The sequence below is a fragment of the Rana temporaria genome, chromosome 2, assembly GCF_905171775.1.
Source record: "Rana temporaria chromosome 2, aRanTem1.1, whole genome shotgun sequence".
NCBI classification, from domain to species: domain Eukaryota; kingdom Metazoa; phylum Chordata; class Amphibia; order Anura; family Ranidae; genus Rana; species Rana temporaria.
The window spans coordinates 167501350-167517236 of record NC_053490.1 but is presented as its reverse complement, the minus strand read 5'-3'; the positions used below and the strand labels follow the sequence as shown (position 1 = coordinate 167517236).

At 41.1% G+C, this 15887-nt stretch overlaps 1 protein-coding gene across 1 annotated transcript in view; it reads right to left on the bottom strand.

The window, feature by feature from the left end:
* PIBF1 (progesterone immunomodulatory binding factor 1) overlaps positions 1-15887 on the bottom strand; it is a 217681-nt gene that overhangs the window by 55283 nt on the left and 146511 nt on the right. Inside the window, exons 14-15 of the mRNA XM_040341371.1 lie at positions 14685-14787; positions 5652-5782 (exon numbers count right to left, since the gene is read on the bottom strand). Of these exons, the coding sequence (XP_040197305.1) occupies positions 5652-5782; positions 14685-14787 (234 nt within the window). The remainder of the gene's footprint in view (positions 1-5651; positions 5783-14684; positions 14788-15887) is intronic.

Here is a 15887-nt window from a genome sequence, read left to right as displayed (position 1 = left end):
GTCAGCTGTTTCACCACTACAGACCGGAGCAGATTTGCTGGTGGGTGCAGTTGAAAAGGAACCCCCAATATCTACAGTTAATAATGAAGACACGCAGGTATGTTCCCATACTACACCTATTACACAGATACAGGAGAAGGGGATAGAGCAGGACATTACCCAGCTTAAACAGCTTATTAAGGCTCTCCCCACTAAAGAGGGCATCCAACAACTACTAATTAGTATAACTGGAACACAGAGAGGAGATTGCGAAGGTACAAAATAAAGTAGAGACGGTAGATCTCAGAGTTACAAATCTGGAACAAATGCAAAATATGGCAGACAATCGATTAGAAATTTTAGAAGAAAAACTATACAAACAACATCAGCGAATGATATTACTACAACTACAATCTGAAGAATCCGAAAATAGGAGTAGGAGGAATAACATTCGGATAAAGGGGGTCCCGGAGGAAACAGAGGGACCTGCCTTAAGAGAGACAGTCACAGCTATTTTAAATCAGCTATTGAAGAATCCCCCAAGTACCCCTATTGAGCTTGACCGGGTACATAAGGTTCCTACAACTCGTAACCCAGCACAGACTAATCCAGGAGATGTGCTGTGTAGAGTCCATTTTTTTAGGGTAAAGGGGGATATACTCAGGGCCGCTTGGCAAGAGGGAACATTGAAGTACATGGGGGGGTGAAATACAAATATACCTGGACCTATGTAAGCACACAAAAATCAGGCGACGTATGCTAAAAAATATATATAAAAGAATATATTGCGCTAAACAAATCTAAGTGTGTATATAGTGTAAATAGGCAGCCAACATACCAGTGGATAAGTGTAAGCAGAAAAAAGAAAATAAATGTAGCGCCAAAACTATAAAAAAAGGGGTAACCACTGAATGGTTGTGAGGATGTGACCTCTGTAGTGAGAGTTATATTAAGGAAAAAACCAAACTCTGTGAATCAATCTTACATGTATACCAGAGCTAGATTAACTCTGAGTGCTAATATTATACCTGTGTGGCATAAAAGAGCATACAAAAGAAAATTCTTATGTAATAGGTGATTATAAGTGTGAATAAACACAAAAACAAATAAATTAAAAGTTCTGAAAAGTGGGAAGGGGGGGGGGCACTTCCAGAGCTTCCCCAGAGCTGACTGTTCGTCACTTCAGTTGGAAAACACCTCTTCCACATCACGTATGCTAAAGCCCCTATTGGAGTACCTACTATGTGAAGGTGCCACATATAGATGGGGATACCCGCTGGCAGTAATAATAAAAAAGGGGGGACATAGCTTCAATCTAAGAGATCCTGTCCAACTTCCAGATCTCTTCAATTTTTGGGAATTAGAGCCCATCGAGGTTCCTAATTGGACATAACTATCTGCAGTTATGGAATATCCCTCTTACTAACGATAATGGCAAATGGAGAGAAGCAATTTAGGAAGGACATAAAATAAGCTGTTTAGTAATCCATTCCTGTAATCCATTATAGGAACGAGAGATTAAGGAGTTCTAAAATACACTAATCCGCGAAGGAACAGTGTTTTTTTTTTTTTTTGTGTTGTAAGGTTGGAGAATGTCAGGTGAAATGGATTTGGGGGGGGGGGGCTATGCTAAGGGTAAAATAGTATGCCTTAATATATAAAGATGGGGGTCATGTGTTTGCCATATCCCTGGTATTCTTTTTTTTTTTTTGGCTCCCTGATATGATAATCAGGAGAATATAGGCTGGAAGGATCCTGATGGTCTGGACTATAAAAATATATATTGTGTACTGGGGATACGAGGGGAACTAGGATGTATACCTACTGATGGTGGTTTTTTTTTGAGATCTTGGCCTTAGGGTAGTTAGTAGACGAATGACTATGATGGAATCCGGGGCAGGGGGGAGGTCTGGAGGTAAAGTATACAAGACCTAAGGTTTTGAGAAGATTGAGGCGGGGGATTTAGATAAGATCTGTAAAGAAGAGTGGACCAAAATCCCTCCTGAGATGTGTACAAACCTGGTAACCAACAATAAGAAACATCTTACCTCTGTGCTTGCCAACAAGGGTTTCTCCACCAAGTACTAAGTCATGTTTTCCTTAGGGATCAAAAACCTATTTTACTCAATGAACTGTAACTCAATTTATAACATTTGTATATTTTTGTTTGATATTCTGTCTCTATCATTTAAAATACACCTATGACACAAATTATAGACCCTTAATTTCTTTGTAAGTTGGCAAACTTACAAAATCTGCAGGGGGTCAAATACTTATTTCCCCCACTGTATGTGCGCATTGTGGTTGATTTTTGTATACTTTATGTGTGTTGGAGTGGCTTTAAAATGAAAATCAGCACACTGAGGTGCACATATACCTGTGTGTTAAAGTGCAACACGTGTGAATTCAGTCTTTAAGGGCTTAAATTATTATGATGTACAAGGAAGTCTAGTCATGAAAATATTTTGTTGCTATGCACCTTTGGCTCCAATTTAGATTTTATTATGAAGATTATTGGGCAACAAAATCAAGAATCTTTTTTTTTTTTTTTTGTTAAACAATATGATGAATGGTGAAGAACAATGACATGCCTGCCAAATGCAACCAGAAGGAATAACCATAAAGTTATATCAACAGAGCACAATATTGGCAACAAAGCTCTTATTAGCTGTGGATAAGACACACATTGATGAACTATAAGAAGAGAACTCATCCCACCACTTTGTTAGTGCTGGATAAGCACCTGTAAGGGCAGACAGCTGGAACTGTACTGAAGTAGAAGACTTAAGCACATAGCCAAAGACAAATCACAGGAGCCATTAAAGTGATTGTAAATGATCACCTTGTAAAACAACCCATTCAGTTTAAAATAGAAATGAAAGGCAAAACTTTTTTGTATAGAGATAAAAAAATTATAAATGACTTGTTTTTCCTTTTTTACAAATGATCACATTCCCTCTGTTCTCAGCTACATAAGAGCTGGGGGAGGAGAAGCAGCAGCACACTGAACTCCGTGAATGGCTGTGCAGCACAGATGTGTCTGGACAAGTTAGATCATTTGAGGAGCATACACAGAGTTCTCTGCACAACTAGAGAACTGACCACGGTGTGCTCTTCTGAGTGTTGGCAGTTTTTTTTTTCTTTAGGAAAGCAAAGGGACTGGAAGGATCACCAGAGACTTCACATAAAAGAAAGCAATACAAAGAGAACAGGATACTTTCTCATACACGTACATGCTACAGCAGAAAACTTATCAGGAATATGAAATGTTGGGGTAACAGACGCTTTAAAAGGAGAAGTCCAGCCTCAGCTCATTTGTCTGGACTTCTCCTATAGGTCCACTCTTTGCTGACATCACAAGAATTAGTCCAGGCACTGTGTGATTGCAACCATGAAGTCTGGATCTCTGCTCTGGTAGCCAAGAGAACCGAGCCATCTGCAATGTTTAATCGCTCGGTTCTCAGTGCAGAGAGTGTTGACAAAGGTAATTTAACTGCTGGAGGTCATGTATTTGTTAGAAATGTATTTCAATGTACTATCAACTGCTCAGCAGCACAAAGTCCTTCTCACTGCTCTTCTTAAAAATTTCTATATGTGTACATCTATTGCCAAAAGGTACAATGCCAATATTGTCAGTTCCATGCCTGCATACTGCACAATGACCTTGTACCAATCCAACACGCTCCCATTTACCTTTCCTTCTATCTCTGTTGCACCAGCTTTCTTTGACCCTGTTTTCAGCAGAGATCGATCTGAAGCCCACTCTTTGCTGACATCACAAGAATTAGTCCAGGCACTGTGTCATCGCAACCATGAAGTCTGGATCCACCAGGTGCCTGAACTGATGCCTGTCTCAGTCTCTCAGCGAGACCAACAGGCAAGCAGCTCTCTGCTCTGGTAGCTGAGAGAACCGAGCCATTGGCGATGTTTAATCGCTCCGTTCTCAGTGCAGAGGCACCGGGGGACAGATGCAGTATCGGTCTGATGCTGCATCCATCTAGGTTAGTATGTTGTATAAATAGAAAATAAACCTATTACAGTACTTCTCTTTTAAGATAGCTGAACAAATGGTCACGTAAATACAACCAGTCATATCTTTATGAATGTAAAATGCTACTGAAGCACACTAGTTTCCATTATAGGGCTCTCCACGTCTACAAGATAGAAACACTAAGTCAAATGCTGCCTATGAGACAATTAAGAGTTTTCAAGTGCATTTTACATGGAGAGGTTAGAAACTATTACTGACCATCTTTTGAAATTGCTAGTTGCCTGGCTTTCTCGGCTTCAATAACTTCTGAGTTATTTGATAATTATGCAGATGGGTGAGTTGGAGTGAAGTCAAATCTCCTGATCTTCCATGTCAGTATTTTGGAAAGTACTAAAAGCTATCTTTTGTACAGATTTTACAATATACTACTAGTAGACTGGGTTTCGAGAGAGTTAAGCCACCCATAGAGGACTTCAGCAGGGACTGGCCAAGATTCGATCCATGTATGGGAAAGCGGATTGTTCCCAAGTCGATCCCAAGTCTAGTATCTTAATTTTGATGGCAGTCTACAGTGAGAGGGATGCTGTTTTAGTTAGCACTGTATAGTAAGTGGTGACAGCAGGAGCATTGTACTTCTCGGCACTGAAAGGTACATAGTATTTCTAAAAAGTAGCACATTGGGAATGAGCAAAAAAAAAAAAAGACAGCAGTCACAGAGATACTATAATGCTGTGCAATGGATGGAATTGTGTACAGGAAGACAGACCGCAATGAAGGGGAGTGTTGACAAAGGTAATTTAACTGCTGGAGGTCATGTATTTGTTAGAATGTATTTCAATGTACTATCAACTGCTCAGCAGCACAACGTCCTTCTCACTGCTCTTCTTAACAATTTCTATATGTGTACATCCATTGTCAATATTGTCAGTTCCATGCCTGCATACTGCACAATGACCTTGTACCAATCCAATGCTCTCCCATTTACCTTTCCTTCTATCTCTGTTGCACCAGCTTTCTTTGACCCTGGCTGTCTCCTCTTTATGGTAGCTATGTTTTAGGAATACAACATGGCGTGCCATAATATTGAACATGTACTGACACCTTAAACTTACAGACCAGAATAGGGCACTACTTCAATATTTTAGCAGACTATAGGTATATGGTGTGCCACTGTATGTTATGCCTTATTGGACATGCAAGAGCTACTGCAAAGGTACATGGAATGGACAGAAGTAAGATAGGCTCCTGAGGGTGGAAGAGGGGCATACAAGTTGAAGGAGGAAACCTGCTGGAGTAGATGCATGTATATGTACCACAATTGTTACCAAGTACTGTAAAAATAATACAAAAAGGTAAATAAAAAAAAACTATAAAACAAAAAACAAGATTTGGACTTTATCCCATTATCGGAAAGGGGGAATCTTCACTAGATGCACATATTATGAAACAAAGTTGTGTGCTTCTGTACCCTAAATTACCCACTTTTCACTGATCAACGCAGATTGATTACCCACTTTTCAACGCAGCATTGCCACAACACCCCATTCTGATTTCCAGTGTTAAAACTCTACATAAGAAATCACTATAATTTTGTATCAACTCATTTATATCTTAAAGCCTTTGTATTTTGCTTACATTTACAATCTGTGACATCAATAGAAATAAAATCAATACCACTTACCCGACATCTTTTTCTAGCTTTGAGAGTTGGTCCTTCAACGTGTCTATTTGTGTATCCCTCTGGCGCACAGACTCAATAAGGTACTGATATGGCTGGTGAACATGACCTAATAAGGAGTTTGTTCGATCCAGCTATGAAAATAGAAGTAATAAAACAAAATTTGAAATAGTTTAAACATAAAAAGACATTTTAAAAAATGGGCTTTACCTGTTTATTGTGCATCACATTTGAAAAACCAAGATGAAGTTTTTTAATTAACCTATTTTTGAAAGTGTAATATTGTTTTTTGAGTCTAGTTTGACATCCAGCTGAGCAGTCCTTATAGGCCTCATGCACTCTGGACTTTTTTAACGCTGCGGTTGGGGCGTTTGGTGTTCTTTTTTCCTGCCTCTAAATGCCCATGGATGTTAGTCTATATCGATCCACATATAGGCGTTTAGAGGCAAAAAAAAAAAACAGCGCACCCAAGAGCAGCAGCGTTTTGGCAGAAAAAAGTTTGAAGCATATAAAACGCATCAAATTGCACCTAAAAGTACTTGAATGCTATTCTCGTTTAACACTTGAGTGTTAACCAATTTCAACGGGCAGAACAAATTAATATTCTAGACAATGAATGAAGCACCAAGCACTTGATGTGCCTAAACACGTTTACAAGTGTCAATCGTCTTTTCTGCCAAAACACTGCAGCCAGGAGGAAAGGCATCTACAAGAGATGACCAAATGTCCAGTGTGCACAAGGCCATAAAAATAACAGCACAACCCAGATGAATCTGACGCATTCATTCATGTACAGACTAAGCACGCATTAGGCGGCAATCTTCACAGCAGATAAATGTTAACAGCTGGGATGTCAATTGGAAACTTTATTTGTATAATACATAAGTGATACATGGATGTTGGGTGTTTATGCCCTGTACACACTATCGTTTTTTTCCGTCAAGAATAAACTCAGACGGAATTCCGCTCAAGCATTCTTGCATACACACAATCACACCAAATTCCTACTGTCAAAAACGCGGTGACGTACAACACGTACGACAAGCCGAGAAAAATGAAGTTCAATGCTTCCAAGCATGCGCCGACTTGATTTTGAGCATGCGTGTTTTTTCGGAGTTCCATACAGACAAACGGAATTTCCGATAGATTTTTTTTTTCCATCTCTCTTTCTAAGTCCATTGGAATTTCGGACTGAAAAAGTCCGATGGGGCATACACACGGTCAGAATATTTGATGAAAAAATTCCTTCTGACTTTTTTTCATTGGAAATTCCGATTGTGTGTATGAGGCATAACACTCTATGGGTATCTCACCTGGTCTGTATGTTCAGGAAATTAAGTATACTAAGGTTTTCACCATTATTGAAGGGATGGAACCCTGAAACCCTCCTAGATTGCCAGCTTTAGAATACAGCTGTTACTTTTCAAGACAATCCATAATTTAATGCTATTTTATTTTGGAGAACACATGGTATCAAATAATAATAGATGTCTAATATTAAACACAAAAAAATACACCACAACTTTGTCATTTTGGGTGAAACTAAATGACAACGTACATATGCTGGCCCTATGCATAGTTCCAATTCACAGATCTGTTGAGGGAATCCTTTTTCCAAGATCAAGTTTTTTCGATTGACTCTAGGTTGCAAGTGGTAGTCTGGTTTTCTGAATTTCTACTTATGCCAAGAAGAGAAACCAGAGGGAAAAAATTTACTATTATGTCCAGCCTTAAACTAAAAATGGTTGTAATAGATGGCTGGGTGGTGATGGAAAAAAGCAGTCCACGAACCCAGGGTGGTGTCTAAACCCAGGAAAAAGATAAGCTTGTTTGCAGACTGTACTAAAATGTATTTGCTAATAATAATGCCTCCATAATACACTTTTTAAAGGGGTGGGACAAGTCAACATCCTTAAAGGTATTTTTACATCTTGAATAATACAAAGGTAATAGTGCAATAGGCAATATGCATTTTACAGTAAAAGTCAAGCCATTAATGGCATATTATAGTAATACTATTAAAGCAAGATTTTTTTTGACTATTTGAAAAAATTCAGTTGTTCCAAGTTGCAACATTTTTTTTACATCACCTTCAGTTTAAGTTCAAATCAAGGTCAAAGGGTCTTTAAAGGACCAACTAAAAATGTTCTTAAGATGCTGAGCACACTATTCACAGCATGGCTGAAGAGCTTTCCTCCTTATCTACAAGGATGTGCAGATACTACAAGAGTCATTCATTTTATGTGATTTGTTAATGTGTAGCAAAGGGAATTCTTCCTATAAAAGCTCAAATGTACAATGGAAATCTAGGCAGAATTTACCCTAAAATACTCTGTTTAAAACAGTGTTCATTTTGTAGACTAAAATATATTCATTGACTAAATTAACACTATTTTAGTCGCCTAAATTGCAACTAAAACAATTCAGATGACTAAAATATAACTAAAACTAACATGCCATTTTAGTCAAAGGGACTATGACTAAAACTAAATTGAAATTTGACAAAAATGGCACTACCACATAACAATAAGTATGGGGCATCTACTAAAGCTGCTGAAAAAAAACGTCAAAACGTCACTTTCGCCCACAGCACTTAACCACTTAAGGACCGCCTCCTGCACATATACGTCGGCAGAATGGCACAAGCACGTACCTGTACGTCCTCTTTAAGTGCCCAGCCGTGGGTTGTGGGCGCGTGCCCGTGGCGCGCACCCGTAACCCGGTCCGAAGCTCTGTGACCCCGATCGCCACTGGAGTCCCGCGATCGGTCCCCGGAGCTGAAGAATGAGGAGAGCTGTGTGTAAACACAGCTTCCCCGTTCTTCACTGTGGCGCTGTCATTGATCGTGTGTTCCCTGATATAGGGAAGCACGATTAATGATGTCACACGTCCAGCCCCACCCCCTACAGTTAGAAAAACATATGAGGTCACACTTAACCCCTTCAGCGCCCCCTAGTGGTTGACTCCCAAACTGCAATTGTCATTTTCACAGTAAACAATGCATTTTTATAGCATTTTTTGCTGTGAAAATGACAATTGTCCCAAAAATGTGTCAAAATTGTCCGATGTGTCCGCCATAATGTCGCGGTCACGAAAAAATTGCTGATCGCCGCCATTGGTAGTAAAAAAATAAAATTATTAATAGAAATGCAATAAAACTATCCCCTATTTTGTAAACACTATAAATTTTGCGCAAACCATTCGATAAACGCTTATCTTATTTTACCAAAAATAGGTAGAAGAATATGTATGGGCCTAAACTGAGGAAAAAAAAATGTTTTTATATATTTTTGGGGGGTATTGATTATTTTTATTTTTTTCAAAATTGTCGCTCTATTTTTTGTTTATAGCGCAAAAAATAAAAACCGCAGAGGTGATCAAATACCAAAAAAAAGAAAGCTCTATTTGTGGGAAAAAAAGGACGCCAATTTTGTTTGGGAGCCACATTGCACGACCGCGCAATTGTCAGTTAAATCAACGCAGTGCCGAATCGCAAAAACTGGCCAGGTCCTTTACCTGCATTTTGGTCCGGCTCTTAAGTGGTTAAAGGGCCATTTGAAGAAAAAAAAATCTATTTTCTTATTGCATTTTAGTGTAAATATTAGGTCTTTTTGACCCCAGATCTCATATTTAAGGAGGTCCTGTCATGCTTTATTTCTATTACAAGGAATGTTTACAGCTGCGCAAATACGGTGTGACAAAGTATTGCAACGACCGCCATTTTATTCCCTAGGGTGTTAGGACAAAAAATATAATGTTTGGGGGTTCCAAGTAATTTTCTGTCAAAAACAAAACAAAACAGTTTTTAACTTGTAAACAACAAATCTCAGAAAGAGGCTTGTTCGTTAAGTGGTTAAAACACTAGGCTCACTAAATAGATTTTGGAAAATTTGACCTTTTCTGACTTCTTGGAGGGTTATAATGAGGTCCATGGTATTGTATAGGAAAATTTTACAACTTGTGAAAATAATACCACTGCAGTCAGACTTAGCCCTTTAGTTTTCTATGTAAAATATCAAAGATGCAGGGTTGCCAACTCTCCCCCACTCAATTTTTTTTTACTGACAAAACATGAAATATTTATTGACTGTGCATATTTTTACTGACAACCTGAAATATGATAGAAACTTCTATTAGAAACTAAGAGAATCAATATTTAAAGAATATAAACACTTTGTAATTATTAACAATGCCCATAACAAATATACTGCCTAGCCTTAAAATGAAAAAGTTGGGGGCGTGGTCTGGGCATGGCCGTGTGAAGACGCATCTTCTTTGAGCTCCTGGCCCGGACCATCCCTTACCGGCTATAACACCACAAAAATCGGCATGCAATCTGCCAAAAAACGCAAGGAAAGACCAGGAACCAGAGTGACCAGCTCCAGTGCAGCACCCGGTGACATACACCGATATTTTGGGCTGAAACCACAGTCCTCCCCTGGCGCCAGAACAACAGCGCCACATGGCTCGCTGCAGAGAGACTGTGAAGAGGCCCCAGACTGCAGTGGCTGGAGAACCGTCCCGAGCGCACCGACCGCCCCGGCCTGCTCTCCGGACCCGACCGAGGACTATGCATCAGACATGGCGGCTACCGGCAACACCCCGAGGACATACAGATGGACCTCGACATGCTGCAGGCACTCCCCACATGATCGGACATAGAGGCCCTCATCCTCCGCCTAGAGGAGACTCACAGACGGGATTTCCAGGAGGTGAGGGCCGACGTTTCTTCCCTCGCTGACAGGGTATCCACAGGGGAGACCTCTATTGCTATCCTTGAGACGAGGGTGACCGACCTAGAGAGGGCCAGAGACCAACATCGGGACACTATTGCCCTCCAGCTACACCTCGAAGATTTCGAAGACCGGAGCCGCCGCAATAACCTGCGGCTCCGGGGAATCCCAGAATCGGTGGGAACGGAGGATCTGGAGCAGGCAGTCCAGAGACTTTTCAAGGCCATTCTGGAGGATCCCGCGGGGGGTGTGGAGGTGGACAGGGCACATAGAACATTGGGGCCCAGACCGATGGATCCGGAGAGGCCCCGCAACGTTGTATGTCGGCTGTTACGGTATACTCAGAAGGAGGACATACTCTGCAAAGCCTGGGAGCAGGGAGAGGTGCCTCTGGAGGAAGCATCAATCAAGATACTACCCGACTTGTCAGGAGCTACGTTGAAGCGGCGGGCGATGCTGAGACCCATCCCGAAGCTAGCAAGGGAGAAGGGCTTCACGTACAGATGGGGATATCCCCTGGCCGTTACCTTCCGGAGGGAGGGTAGAGCTTTTACCCTACAGACGCGCGCGGACCTACCAGCGCTCTTCCGCTTCCTTGAAGAGGAGCAGATCCAGGTCCCGGACTGGCTTCAACTTCTTCCAAGGCCCACCGGTAGATCTGGCCCCTCCATTTATTGAGTTCCAGCCCAACCTCACCAGCAGAGAGGCAGGAGAAGATCCAGAGCCCAGTCGGGAGGCGACCACCGTGAGTAGGCCTTGAGCCGCATTTTCCTATTGATTGCCCCGCTTCCCCGCCCCGCCCCACGCCTACCGTTTCCCGAATTGAACCTCTCCCCCACTGAGACAGAAATTGTTTTGCTGCTGATGGAGGAGTGGAACTGCCTGAGATGCCGGATGCCATCCTTGCGGGTCCACGTGCACCTTGTGGTGCAACCGCTATCCCCCGGGTCCCTACATTTAATAGACCTCGGCCGGACCTTGCCCATGGGGGGAGAAACTGACACTTTACCTGGAGGGGACCCCCGTGGACGGTACCTGAAGTGCGTCCTCATGTTCGGTCCCCCGTCGCTCTGCGGGCGCTGGTAGCCCCCCCCCTCCGAACCGGCAATGTATCCCTATCCAGGCTGAGGGGGGCCCCTGTGGGTGATGCCTGTTCTGCTCCCTGATGGACGCTTTCCCGCCACCTTGCTGCCGCCGCAGCCCCCCGCCCCCTCCCCCGGAACGGCAGTGCTCCACCTTTCCATGTTGGTGGGGGATGCGGATGGTATGAATTTCGGGGGATGCGGCCCTTGGTGGTCCTGGAACGATCTTGAATGTCCCCCCCCTCTCACGATAGCTACGTGACGTTTGGATCTACTTTGAACGGGGGGGGGTGGGGTGGAGCATATGCCTTGCTGGGGATTGTGAAATTACGGGGGGTTGCTCTTGGGGGAGAGGGGTGGGGGGGAATGTGTGGGGGGCCAATTGCGACCGAAGGGGGTCGCCGGATGACTTGCACTTGGGTGTTTTTTCTTTCTAGTCCAGGCAACATTGGAGCCCGGGAGAGGTGCAATGGAAAAGGTTTCGGTTTGATCGGCAAAAGGCAAATCTTTTGTTTTATAAGACCATAGAACCTTTATCTATCCGATTTTAGAGTCTCCCATGTACAGTACCTTCTGCTAAACTGTAGGGAAGATTTCAAGTGAGTGCTTGCTTTTGCCATGCTCCATGGCTCGGACTTGTGAAGCAAAATGCAAGGGGACAGTATAGTTACAATACAATTCAATACAAGGATAAAGGAAGGGTCAAGTGATATAAAAGGTAATAACTTTAGGGATGAGCTGATGAAAAAAAGTAAAAGTTACGTTTATAAGTTTGAGGCAAGATGGGCTACATTGAAGAGATGGGTTTTCAGGGATCGCCTAAAGGTATCTAGAGTAGGAGATAGTGAGGCAGATTGGGGTGAGAAGTTCTAGAGGATGGGAGAGGTGAGAGTATGAAGATGCAAGTTAGAGAGTGTAGGATGGAGAAAGAGGGTGAAAATAGTATTTGTTAGGAAAAAGATGTATTAAATGTCCAGGTAGCAATGGAATGTTAGGTGGGGGAGAAGATATCTGCACAGTAAAAATCTCATCATAAGTTGCAAAAATTGTATTTTTATAGTGATTGGCTATCTCAGGAGATTTTTTTTTTCTTTTTTTTTTTCCCCACTTCAGACTTAACCATTTACCGGAGGAAGGTAGCGAGATTTTCTCGCCATTCATTTGCCCAACAAATCTCCTTCTGGTTTCGCATCATGTGTGGTAGTTTTTATTTGTACGTGTATATATATATATATATATATATTTTTTTTGTTTGTTGTTCTTCGTTTTACTCCTTTTTTCCCAGATCCACAAGGAGCAAATAGATACATTAATTACTAATGCAGGAATTTTTTTTTTTTTAATAACACTTTAACCCTTTAGTGCCTTTGTGGCCCTTCAACCCCCCTACCCTCCCCACCCCCCTCCCCTCCCCCTGTACCTCCAGTTACCTTTCTGTATCTTCTATTCAGTCTTATCTTCTATCTTGTTGCTTTCTTAAATTGTATCCCGCCCTGGATATCTAAATAATCTTACAAAATCATACCCTATGCCCTATGCACCCATTAACTCTGCAAATACCAAGGAATGTTTGAACTCTGACCACTTTGACCATGTCTTTTCATATTCCTCTAAGCCATCTGTGTCACTTAGCCTTAGGGATTCTAAGTTTTGAATCGAGTTTATTTTGTTGCACCATTCTTTAATGGGGGGACTTTCCTTGTCTTGCCAGTGACTGGCTATTAGACTTTTAGCAGCTGTTAAAAGATGGGGTAAAAGACTTTTTTGATATTGTTTCATAGGTAATCTGATCCTTTGGTGAAAGCATCCCCATGGATCATCTGGAATCTCTATGTCCGTTATTTTAGTGATTAACTGTCTAATCCTTCTCCAGAACCACTTAATTTTTGGACATTGCCACCATATATGCGCCATATCTCCGGTCTGTCTACATCCTCGCCAGCACAACTCTGAGGCTTCCTTCTTATATTTATGAGCCTTGTCTGGGGTGATATACCATCTCATCAGACATTTGTAATTTAGTTTGATTATTTTACTATTAGCTGACGAGGTATGCACTCTTCTCCATATTTGTTTTAATTCGAGGAGACTATCTCAGGAGATTGTGTGGATTTTTGCTGCTGTCTGAGGATGGGGGTGATGGGCCTGTTGGTGAAAGTTAAATGACGGAGGCCCAAAATTAGGGGATATATCTATCTCCAGAAGTTAGAATAAACAGAAGGGTAAGGGAGGTAATGTGGGAATACAATTTATATAAAGGGACATGCCTCAGTGTCCTGGAGGTTTGGTCAGCACAGCTTCAGACTTAAAACCCCTCGACTACACACTAGTAGCCTCCCCTTTCAACCAAGTATGTGACTTTGGAAAAGAACTGATTGCATCAGTGATATCTGTCCAACTATCTTCAACTATCTACTTTTAGGCGATCCCTGAAAACTTCTCTTCAGAGAAGCGAATCCTGCCCACACCTAACAACTGTACTTTCATTTTCTTCATCGGCTCATCCCCCACAGTTATTACCTTTAGTATCACTTGACCCTCCCTTCCAGATTGTTATCTCTAACAAGCAGGGCTCTCTGATTTCTCCTGTATCGAATTGTATTGTAATGTTTGCCCTCATGTTGTAAAACGCTGCGCAAATTGTTGGCACTATATGAATCCTGTATAATAATAATGGCAAAGGTGTGCCACATTAGAGGAGGTGTACACTTATGCAATTAGTTATTTTGTGTATATGCGTTTTGTCAACAATTTTAAAACAGTGTGTACATATCGGTTTTCACTTTGACATGAGAAAAGTCTATTTCTGTTGAACAGATTAAACTCACTGTGATTTAATGTTCTAGGACAATAAATTATGAAAACTTCCAAGGGGTTTAACACATTTTGTATATTCAGCTAGGGATATTTTGCCATTCTGTCCAAATTTAGATAGCATAAAACCAATTGCTGAACAAAGAAAAATATGCATGGGGCAGATTTAAAAATACCTGGATACAGTTACACAACTGGTTAATCAAGTAACATTTTTTTCTATAAATGCTAGATATGGGTTATATCTGGAGGGCAATATTTCTTTTGATCGCAAATATATATTTCATTACAAACAGAAGACGCTGAAAAATTTGAGGCAGGCATGCAACATAACAGTATGTCATCTGCAAAGACTGTAAATTGTAACTCCAGACTGAACAGGTATTTGATGTGATGAGCTCACCTACCTCCAAAGAAACTTTTGCTGTTTGTTCTTTCTGTTGCTCCAAGTCTTTTGTTAATGAAGAATTCAGTCTTTCTAGCTGCAAAAGTCTCCTTGCCAGATGAACACTGATGTCAAATAAATGAAGAAAAAATAAACGTATATTATGCTACACATCTGAATATAAATCAAATAGACAAACAGATTTCATGTATTATATTCAGAAGGAAAGGAAGGTGTGGGTGCATCATATCTTATACTGTATGTCTTTCATTATATCTCCCGCACTTCTATTTACTAGTAACAATAGCAATTGTTTTACATTTATTTTGATAAATATGAAATAACTGCACTGTTGAATGCATTGTTTTATCCATCAAATGCAAAACATACATAGTTAATAGTTAAAATGTAAAACTGAATGCATGCACGGTATATATTATTTATTTATGGTTTCATGCATACATTTCTTTCATCCATCTAGATGCCAGTATTTAAATTTACTGCATACACTCATATGTAATCATGTATACTTTATGCATAAATTACTGCAGTCAAAACAGAGGAATTTAACTTAACAGTAAATTCCATATTTTGGAGAAAAATACAGGGCACAAGTTATTTATAGACCATGGGTTACAGACTCGTACCTTCAGACGACTGGACACTAAGCTTTTGAGGGCACCCCCTTAGGATGCTTCCCCATAACCCTACTCCACTCCAAGAAGAGTTTAGGGAGGAAATTACAGGCAAATCAAGCAATGAAAACAAGGATGGATAATAAAGAAGCAATCTGAAATGTGCTGTTAAAAACCCAAAGTTCAGAGCAAGAACCTTGAGGCTGAAAAGCTGCATCTGCTAGAGAATGGACATCCACCTGGTAAAACTTTGAAAATGTATGAACAGAAGACCAGGTGGCTGCCATAGAGGGTTGGGCAACAGAAGCTTGGTGCCTAGAGGCCCAGGATACTCCAACAGATCCAGTGGCGTGGATCTGTTGGAGTATACGCATCTGTTGGAGTGTACGCAACAGCACAAGGGGAAATTTTGTTTTTTGAGCATAGGCTCTTGTAATCAAATTCCTTATCCACTGTTCAATGGTGGATTTTAAAGCAGGGTGCCCCTTGCAAGGTCCCAGAGAAAGAACAAACATGGAATATATTTGTCTAATGAAAGCAGTAGCTTTAAGGTAAAGTTTAATGACTCCGAATATGTCCAAGCAATATAG